The sequence below is a fragment of the Adiantum capillus-veneris genome, chromosome 13, assembly GCF_014529385.1.
Source record: "Adiantum capillus-veneris isolate H3 chromosome 13, ASM1452938v2, whole genome shotgun sequence".
NCBI lineage: Eukaryota > Viridiplantae > Streptophyta > Polypodiopsida > Polypodiales > Pteridaceae > Adiantum > Adiantum capillus-veneris.
The window spans coordinates 129,017,465-129,028,633 of record NC_140943.1 but is presented as its reverse complement, the minus strand read 5'-3'; the positions used below and the strand labels follow the sequence as shown (position 1 = coordinate 129,028,633).

General features: G+C 40.0%; 1 protein-coding gene across 1 annotated transcript; it reads left to right on the top strand.

The window, feature by feature from the left end:
* Nucleotides 1-2,662: 2,662 nt before the first annotated feature.
* LOC147444859 (uncharacterized) lies at nucleotides 2,663-9,784 on the top strand. The gene is made up of 2 exons (XM_086527950.1): nucleotides 2,663-3,024; nucleotides 9,673-9,784. The coding sequence occupies exons 1-2, from the start codon at nucleotides 2,663-2,665 to the stop codon at nucleotides 9,782-9,784; spliced, it is 474 nt and encodes a 157-aa protein (XP_086384076.1).
* The last annotated feature ends 1,385 nt before the right edge of the window (nucleotides 9,785-11,169 follow it).

The window sequence follows — 11,169 nt, the reverse complement described above, 5'->3', positions numbered from 1 at the left end:
CACTTCTTGTGTGGCACTTATGGATGGTGCTTTAGCACACTTTTTTTACGTTCTTGAGAAGACTAATAATTTTAAGGTTTTTTTAAAATTTTTGCCAACGACTTTAACGATTTCTTGGCTTTTGTCTGTGCGTCTGCCTTTCACGCGTGCTGTTGTAGCTGAGCGCCTCTCTCTGGAGTCTGAGCTCTCTTTCTCTATCTCTGCTTACATGCCATGCAACAATCTACAACAATCTGCCTCCATCTCTCAGGAGCCTTCTCTTGAAGCAAGCAAGCATGGATTGTGTAGCCCTCTGCCTCATTAATGTCTACCTGGCTTGATGTAAGCCATATTACAGTTGAGAGGTATTGGTGTGGCTGGAGAGAATCTACAGAAGCAGGGTATTGGTGTGGCTGATCAGATGTGGCAGCAAGAATTTGAATAGCAGCAGCCTTCTCTCTACTCTCAATGTGTATGGCAACCCATGAATAGATGCATCAGCAGGTTGGGAGAGGAAATTCAGCACCAACATGTTTGTGAGGGTGAGAATAGCTTGGAAGAGGAGGGGATGTTGCACCGGAGGCACTGGAAACCCCACACGAATACACGCACCGATAGGTTGGGAGAATAAATTCAGCACCAGCCCATGTGTGTAGGTGTGAACAGTTTGGAAGGGGGGAGTGTGCACACGAATCATTATCTACACAATTTGCAACTTGCAATGCATCCCACATCTACGGAGGCAGCAATTGGACACCAACAACATCCAAATGTGGATCACATTGGATGGCAGTCCATGATTGCAGATAATGAGTTTGGTTGCAATGAGCAAGCTTCAAATCCAATGGAGTGGTCTCACTCATCTGAAGATCATGTAGAAGACAATCCAATACATGATGGGCTACACCCTCATGGCTGCACCGAGTACTCAACTTCAATTTTCCAAGAATCCACACGCAGGATGAGACAGTATTGGGACATGACAAAACAAGAGAGTTGTCAAAGGAAAAGAGAACGTGATACATCATGCTTGTCGACGCCGGAAGATATGAGTACAGTTTGCACAACAATGGTGCTTTGCTGGCAAGAAGCTACAAAAGGCATGAATTGTGAAGCTAAGAAATCCACCTTTCGATTACTTTTAGAGAAGCCAGCTTTTCGACGGTTACACCATGGAGCAGAGAAATCTATACTCTTCAATATACAGGGTACAATCACCAAAGTCAAAGCATCATTGTCTAAAGAGGAGCTGAAACTTAAAAGGGCTTTATGCATGATGCTGGTGAATAGAGAAGGGGATCCATCAAGGTCTATAAGCAATTTGGAGATGGCGAGGTTCACAGGGCTGCATCGATGAAATTTTGCAGCAGCTAATGAACGATTAAAACAGGCTGAGGCGGGAGCATTTCCATTGCAGTTATGCCGACGCCAACAGCCTCAAAGCCATTGCATTACACAGGAGATAAGAGACAATGTTTTTTCTTTTTGGCAAACGGAGACGCAAGTGTCTCCAAACAAAAAGGATTTGTGCCGGAAACGTCTCGGACAAAAATCTTACATTAAGCATCCAATACATTTGCTTGAAGAGTCACAGGTATGCTCTAAAAATGATTGAATTATTTTGTTCTCTTGTATGCAATAGTATAGGTACCATGCGTACATAGGTAGTAACTGCATATAGGTAGTATTACATCAAGTATAATGCTGTCTAACAAGCTTGAGAGGTGTGTAGGCTCCAAAAGGTAATCTTTTGGTACTTCTGGAGGACTATCATTCATGAGGGGAGTCAAGTACCTCAAGTATACATAAAAGCAATCAAAGGTGCTTTGGGGCAAGATGCATAGACTCTTCAATACTACCAAATTTTCTATATGTTACTTTGTAGGTGTATATTAGCTTGAAGATTACCTTGAGTACCTACATGTAGATGGTAGTAATACTTTCCTGTGGTGCTCAAAAGCACCAATGTAAACTCATAAGTCCTATTTGGGTACTTTTGAATGACCAATGTACATTCAATGGTAGTTTAAAACAACCTTTGTGAACTCATAGGTCCTTTATAGCCATGCATGTATACTATTAGGTCCTCTTAGGGTACTTGGAAGCTTCAAAGGTACCTTGAGATTAGGTAGAAGCTACCATGAGACCAAAAATGTACTTCCAAAATACCAAATCTAGGTATAGGTACTTTAGAGGTAGTCTTTGTGGTGCTTATTAAAGTACCAATTGCAGGGGCTTAGGTACTTTGCAAAAATTGATACTTCTTAAATCTAGCATGAGACCAAGCATGTACTTCCAAAATACCAAATCTAGGTATATAGGTACTTTAGAGGTAGTCTTTGTGGTGCTTATTAAAGTACCAATTGCAGAGGCTTAGGTACTTTGGAGAAATTGATACTTCTTAAAGTACCATGTACAGTGTCTAAGGTACTTTAGTACCTAATGAAAGGTCTAGGAAAGTACCATGTTAGGTAGCAAATTCAAGTTACAATGACTTTGACCTTGTTTTGACTACAGGTTTTGATGAGATTTACTTTTCATTGGACAGGTGGAGCTCTATAGGAGATTCCAAATGCAGTATTCACACATCAAGATCTCTCTTAGATGTTTTGAAGGATTGAAGCCTTGGTTTGTTCGCAAGTTGAAGGATAGGTACACTTACTGATGTATTGCTCACATACAGATGATATACATCAAGGAAGCATTCAACAAGATGAGACAAAACAAGACAGGAGTGCACAGTGAAGGGTGTGGCTGCAGTTGTGATATATGCTTCACAAAAGAGGTCCTAGGAAAGTGTGGATCTGCTGCGTACACGCACAGTAGCATCAACAGCTTGGCTAAGATGGTATTATGTCCAAAGCCGGATGAGTCTACGTTTCATAAGCTGTCTTGCTTGAAGGGAGAATGTGATCAACGTGGATCAAAGAGGTTAGTGCTCTGTCCAAAAGAAAAATCTAAAAATGCATTCCAGATTTCAATAAAGGTGTTTGAAGACGTTGCGTCAGCCCATCAAGAAGGCAAGAAGTGCAAGGATCTACTGGTCAAGGAGATGGGATGCAAGGACTTTACATCCTTTCTTGAAAATCATCTAACCATCTACATCAAACACAATTTTATTGCCAGGTGGAAATCTCAACAATTCAAAGACTGCATTCAAAGGTTTCCTAGAGACGTGGTAGTCTCTGTTATAGACTTTGCTAAAGATTACTCTTTCAAGGAGCAAAATGAAATCCAATCAATGCATTGGTACTCTTCACAAGTCACCATCTTGGTGCACATCACTTATGTTCGGGACGAGGCTGACAGGGTCTTAAAATATATACATTTTTACATATCTGATGACAAAGAACATGACACATTGTTTGTACAGCATTGTATGCAAGTTCATAGTGTGTGGCTACAGGAGCAAGGTTTCAACTTCTTGAAGCGGCACAGACGGATGTGTTTCTCAATTCAAGGCATCTAGACCATTTTCTTTGTGTCAAGGTATGCTAGCTTCCTTTGACTCTTAAACAAGTGTGCGAGTTTTGTGTTCTTGCCTAGTCTTTGAGACGTCTGATTGATCTAGGTACTACTCTTTGACTGGCATTGAGATGCTATGGAGTTTCTTTGCATCGGGCCATGGCAAAGGAGAGCATGATGGGGCTGGTGCTATCGTCAAAAGGGCTCTGACACATGAGCAATTGAAACCTGACGCTTGGCACATGAAGTGTGCCAAGGATGTGGTCAATTTCGTGAAACATAAATTTCATGATGAAAACACTCAGTCAGAGGTGACTCAAAAATTTTGGGATGTCGAAGCGGCTGATGTACCTAGGGAGAGGAAATGGAATTGCAAGTGAGTGGAAGGGTCACACTCATTGCATTGTGTGAATGGAAACTCTAGGAATGACAAGTGCGCACTGCGCTACAGAGCTCTCTCATGTTTTTGTTTGTTTTGTATGTCACAACGCTAGAGACGATGCCTTAACAACACACATGTCGAGAACTGGAAGTACATCAGCATCGAATCCTTGGATGGTAGTGATGGAGAAAGCGATCAATCAAGTGACGATGATGGATCAGATTTGCCTATGTATGGTGGACATCACGATGCAATCAGTGACGCTCTGTGTGTAGGTGACAACTTTGCCACGAATGCGAACGAAGATGGAGCAGACTTCTACCTTTGAGGTGCTCAAAGGAGAAATACAAAACAGCACGAGCGCTAAGAGATTCTTGGGACAATTGTATTTTTCCAAATTCATATCTGGTTGAGGGATACTACTATGAGCTAGTTGATGGTACCGAGGATGTTTATTACATCCCTCCTGAACAGCCAAAAGTGTTGTTGGCATCACACTTGGTTTGATCCATCAAGATACCCTTGGAACCCTTACATGGTGAGCCACATAAGTTCAGATTATCTGCAGAAGTTTATGAAAATGTGTACAATAGCATGCCAATGGTCTTGTAGGTCTTTCTATATTGGAGCCTGATAAACAATTGTTTTGCTGCAATTACTGTTCGTTGTATTTGAGTCCTCCAAAAACACATAATCACAATTGTAGCCTCCTGATTTTACTTTTATCTTTTTTCAACATATCATTAAATTTGGTACTTTAAGTACTATAGTTCAGGTTTCAAGCACTTTACTGCTTGTTCAGGTACTTATAGGGGGTATCTAGGTAGTCTTAAAGTACCAATTCACAGGTTCTAAGTGCATGTTCTTCATTGTAGAAGTGTGCATATTAGGTACTTTAAGTATCATGAATGCACCATATCTGTAAATTTGGTACTCTAAGTACCATTGCTGGTAGTCTCCCAGCATTGTCACATGTATTTGTCTGAAGATAGTGTACCATTGTGGGTTGTTACACAGTTCCTTTTTAAAATACTTGTTTGCACATTGGGTACACCAAGTACCATGGTTGGTACTTGTAGTGCTACTTTCCAATGGTAGAATGCTAAAACAACATGATTGTAGTGACAAGAGGTCTCCAATCTTGAAACATAGCATGGTAGTAGAAGCCTTCATTTGCCTGTCTCACACACTATCCACAACCACAACCAAGCACACACTACCCACAAAATAAATTGAGTGCAAAACGACAATGGTGACATAATGGAATAATTATAAATTCAATTTTCATGTTGCCAACCAGTTACATGTTAGGCAGTCAGTAGAGAGGCATTCTAAATGTTGCCAGAGAAAACATCCCTCATGGGAAGTAGGCATATACATGGCTTTGTGGAGAGTGTTAGCTTACAAATAGGTAGCTGTAATGACAAGTCTGCTTATACAAGGGGTTGCTACAAAACTTGGCTTCACAAAATTACATAAGTTCTTTACAAATACACCACTACATGACAATGTAGAGACACTAGCGCTTAAAGAGCATTGGCATCAATTGTGGCCCTTTCAAGTATTGTTCATAACTGGTCATCTTTCCACCACGCCGGAGTACAGCTTTAACATAGTCGTCCTCCGATGTAGGCTTCCCATTATTGAAGGTGATAGCTTTGGCTGACCGATCTGTAGCATCACGCCATTTCACAAGAGCCTCCTTCATGACCCTAGACAAGAAGTCACTACGCCGCTCCTCTAGGCTAGGTACAATGATGTAGGAATAGGGAGGATTATAATGGCATTTATAAAAACTGTTGTCAATCAATAGCACATTGCTCACATCGTATCGTCGAACCACCTTCAGAAAATTTTTCAAATTCTTGAAAAAAACTGGTTTTCCACCTGCCATGGAGAATGTGGCTACATCACATAGCTGTTGTCCTGACCATCCGTTGAAGTAGTCACAAATCTCCTTAAAACATGTAGAGACTATTCTGTCCACTCTTTCTAGCATTGCTAAAATCCAGATGTAAATATTTGCCCAGCCCACAGCCCAAGCTAAGAACTGTTTTGCATCCTTGGGAACGAAGAGGTACCTAAAAACTACAACAATTCCCGCTCGGTGGGCATGCATACATCATTCATATAGCAAAAATTCTGAAAAAGGCTCAATCAACCTGTCCCTCACCTCTTGGATGAGGTCGAATGCAGTAGTTTCCAGATCAGGAGGGTTAGATTTAAACCATGAAGCGCAGAGAACATCATTAAGATCAAACACTAATGCTGGTCGTGTAGGGTTATCGAATGGAAACGATGTGATTGTGCTTGGAACATAGGGCGGTGGATCTCTAATGATTATTATTTCCTCGACAGGCAGTTTGAGAGTCCCCTTTTCTTTTGGTATCTCTGTAAAAGACATGGTTGCAAATTGAAAAGGAATAGACTAAGCACCTTTCGAACACTGTACAAACGTGACCGTTGCAATAAAGCAAAAAAGACAAATGGAGGCCAACATAAAATTCTCATTTGTATTCCAAAAGCAAGAATCAAAGATTCTTGACATTACAAGAGAGTGAAGACACTAAGTGACAAATGTCACAGTTTCTTGCAAACACGAGGCTTTGGGGGGTGGGAAATATTATTGGGATGTTGGAGGGGATTACTTTTCATGGGGGACTTCTTCAGGGGAGGTAGTGACTCCGGAACTTCCTTGCTCGTCACTTTTCCATCTCCATCTGAAACCAAGACCCACTCGCACGCAGTTGAGCATGAACATAAGTTACAGAAATGACACTATCAATGAGCTTGAACCTACAAACTTCCTCTATGTGCTAAGATTATTTTCCTGAACAATTCATGCGTAAAGGAGGTCTCACCATCACTCTCATCCTCTGCTTTGTTAGATTCCTGCTGTGAATGGGTGATATCTGCTGCTCGCGCCTTTTTGGACTGTCCAGCTGCACCATAAAGGGGGGACAATAAAAATCATTCAATGCCTATAGGGATCCAAGTCCTCTGGCCAAAACAACTTACCATCATCATGTTTCTTTTGCTTCTTTGAGATCTTCACCATATCACTAAGGAAGACAAGGGAATATGGATTTGCATCACCGTGAACCATTTTTTGCACGGCTTCCACTCCCTCTTGCGCTACAACATCCGTCAAAGTACCATCAGCATTTTCCATTGGTTCATTTACCTTTTGTTCTGGTTCACCTTCTATCTGTTCAGAGGGCTCCACCTTAACAGCTGGGATCTTGTCACTTGCCACATGCGAGCCTTCCTCGCCAGCCAGAGTTTTGTCACCTACCAAGGATGAGCCTTCCCTGCCAGCTGGAGTTGACTGATCAACAAACTGCATGTCTGTGTCCACAGTGGGGGCGTCGGGAGTTGCATCAACATTCCGTATTGGCACCTCACTTGGTAATGTTGTTGCATAAGGCATATGACTGGAACCTACCACTGCACCACAAAAGTGTGCAAAATAAGTTAAAAGCATTCTTAACACTAGGTTGGTAACCTAACAGAACATAAAAGTGTCCTTTCAGTTTTTTGAAACAAACCTCCAAAACCATACTAGATCCACTCATTTTGTAAAATCCTTTCATGAGGTTATAGTTCAAGGCCTACTAAACATGGAAAAAATAAGAAACTTGTAAAATTTCTCATCTTTTGGTCACACCAAGCCTCCAAAGTTGATGGACCAGTGAATTTTCATCAAAACAGTCATTTCTTACGTTTTGTTGCATAAAAATAAGATTAGGGATTTTTATAGGACTTGAGATAAATTCCCTAGTTAACTTCAATGGGTTGGTGATCAGAACATATGATTTCTTCTCACTCACTATTTTTCGTTTTGCCAAAATAAATAGGTACAAAAAAGTTGAATTTTTACCATTCTGCAAACCTATCATCAAAGTTTCTATAGCCACGCTCAATACAAATAATATTTGCATGTTTTCTTAGTTCCCTATTGTCCTTTAGGTTCATAAGGAGCCATGGAGCATGTCAAAATAATAATACATCTCTTACCAAGGGGAATCTTGGGGACAAAGATGAAGTGTTAAATACAGCAAACATGAAAAAACTGGTTTGAACATTATGAGTTGTAGAATCCCATAGAAATTATTCAATATCTAGCCAAATTTGATCCTTATGACTAGATATGAATACTACCTACAAAATGCATGTAGTTGTCACAAGAAACTAATAATATTGAAAAAGCAATACTTGATATACTAGAATGTTTCGTTTTCTTCCATAATTGAAAAAATCAACCATCGTTGTGTACTATGAAAAATAGGGTATTAGGTGCCCTAAAACTCAAGGAATGTTAGCTTTATGTTACAATATGCGACATAGAAAATCAAAAATGAATTTGGATATCATGAAATCCACCAAAAAAATCATAGAAGAGCTAAAATTGGCTAAAAAACAAGATTTGACAATTTTTGTAATTTGGTCGTAACTTCAACTTTAATATTTATTTCTCCCTAGAAGCATCAGGACATGTTGAGGACTACTAAAGATAGTTCTCTAGCATTATAGACCTCACAAACATGAATTCTAGAGTGGTATAGTTGCAAAAAGTTGAAAAAAAGCCAAAAATAGGACCCGTTTTTTCACACAGTTTAGGTTGTGAAATGTTGTGCAAGGACAATGTTAAAGATGGAATTGATATTCCAAAAAAATGTCAAGTTTTTTTCAACTCATGAGACAACTTTCTAGATAGATAGAACCTCAAAATCCATTTTGAAACTCTTGACATAATTCAAGAAAAATGGTCACTTCACAGGACATAAAAGTGTCCCATTACCAACCTAGTGTTAACAACTCTAGTAATCAAGGCAGACATGGAGAATAAAAAACCAACCATTATGCACAAGCATTGACTTTGCCGATTCCGGAACACTCTGCTTACAGGAGGGGTTGGCACATACTTTCTCTGACGCAGCCCATCCAACAAAACACAAAGCATGGTATGTATCACCACATGCTAGTGTATACACACACAGGACGTCGTAACCCACAAAATCTAAACCACATGGAGCACAAGCTCTTGCAACAGTCACTTTGGCTTGCAGTTGACTCCCATGCTCGCCAGCTGTGGGACATAGCAACATTGAATCACCTCTCTTCACTTGCACTAGCAAGCTCTCACAAAATATGACTTGAGTAGCACATGTGGCTTCTGATTCTACCAGGTCAAGCAGTTCTTTCTACACCACGAAGGGGAAGTAAATATTAGTCCATCTGTCCAAGATTAAATGAAGTCATGATTACTTATACATATAGTACCAAGGGATAGCAAGAGTATGTTGAAACCACCAATTGCAACTATTGTCAAAAAAGTAGCAAGGATACACTGTAGGGACTTATGACAGTACCAAGGATAGGCTCAAAGTACCAATCAAAAGAACTTACCATTGAAGGTACTTTGCAAAAAAGTAATAGGTACTTTCACAATGTACAACACATGCATGGTGCTTTGCAAAAAAGGAAGATATGTACTTTTACAATGTACAAACACATGCATGGTACTTTGGAAAAAAGGCATATGTACTTTCACAATGTACAAAAACATGCATGGTACTTTGGAAAAAGGTATATGTACTTTCACAATGTACAACCACATGCATGGTACTTTGGAAACAATAAATATGTACTTTGAAAGATAAATGCATATGATTTATCAATAAAACTATGACAAGTACTTTAAAATCTACCAAGTAATACAACATTATGTACAAAGAACCTATGTGGAACTCATGGAACTTGCAAAAAAGGAATAGGTACTTTGATAGTGTACATGCATGGTGCTTTGCAAAAAGGCATATATGTACTTTCAAAATGTACAGACACATGGATGGTACTTTGAAAAAAGTCATATGTAATTTCACAATGTACAAACACATGCATGGTACTTTGAAAAAGAGGCATATGTGCTTTGGGCCCAAGAAATATGTACTTTGAAAGATAAATGCATATGATTTCTTAAATAGACCTATGACAGGTACTGTAAATTCTACCAAGTAATACAACAATATGTACAAGTGCCTATGTGTTACTCATGGTTGCACCTTCAATTTGAACTACCATACAAAAATCTTCCGTATTAATTAGCTCCAAAAAGTACCTTAAATCATAGTCACATACATGGACTTTGTGATTTCCACCAGTATCCCTCAGCTTTGTGAAGCAGTGGACAGTAAACTTCCATTGGTGCATACAAAAAGTACCATGATCTATTCAATCATTGTCAAATGGTAAATTTTCAGAGCATGACCTATTTGCTACCACACCTAAGCTCTACAAAGCACCAATAATGTCTCATTGGGTACTACAAAAAGTACCATGGTGTATATTATCGCATTCACGCGGTGAAATTTGATAGTTCTACCTCTTTTTTACCATCCCTAAGCTTGAGTGAAACATCTATAAGGATCCATTTGTACTTATATAAAGTACCATGTCATATTTAACCCTTGTGAAATGGTGGATTTTAAGTAGTTCTATCTACTTATAGTGCCTTGTTAAGTACCAATAAGACTCCATTGGCACTTGTAGAAAGTACCATGTGAACCACAATCCCAGTCAAGTGGTGAATATTGAGAGTTGATCTTGTCAACATGGTACTTACACTATCCTTTAAAATACAAGAATCAGAGTTACCACCTGCTCCCTTCATGTTTGCCTGTAGTGTTTGCAGCTCACTCAATTGCCCTTGAAGCACGGCTGCAGTTGATAATGTTCCCTCTATCTTCCACATGCTTTGGCTTTTCTCTTGTAGTTGGACTTGGGCTGCACCTATTGTGCTTTTCACACACTCTAGTTCTGTCTTTCTTGCAGTCAACAGCTGCTCCAGTTCTTCCAAAGTCTGGAGGTTAACAAAGCTGCAATTCAGATTAGACTGAGGGCCCAAACTGCAAGAAATAGAGCCTTTCCCTATCATCCTCCCATGGTCAATGCGAGACTTTGGAGTGAACTGTGTGGTTTGAGTCACCTGCTCACTGCCCTCATTGCAATCAGCCCAATTCTTGAGCTTTTTTTCCATCCCACCCGAGAGCTTCTTACAATGGTCTAGGACCTGCTCACCAAAAACAGCCCATGCAACCTTCCGCTGACCCTTTGGACTCTGCAGGCAGCTGGACATCTCTCATATACAAAAAGGGTTGAAAACTTGTGCGTGATTTCTTTGTTGGTTGGAATGGCTTGATACACTTGCATTCTTCTGCATATTCTGGCCACACTTGATGCAAGAAGAGCCTGCCACCTTTCTCCCTTTTCTTTGTGAAGACTAACAGCCAATCCTCATCTGTCACATCCTTGTCAGACAAATGCTGGTATAGCTTGCCTTC

Excerpts from the sequence above, each read along its gene's own strand:
- LOC147444859 (XM_086527950.1), top strand. The coding sequence starts at position 2,663 with ATGATATACATCAAGGAAGCATTCAACAAGATGAGACAAAACAAGACA. Across the intron at positions 3,025-9,672 it reads AAGTGCAAGGATCTACTGGT|CATGGATGGTACTTTGAAAA; the intron begins CAAGGAGATGGG and ends AATGTACAGACA.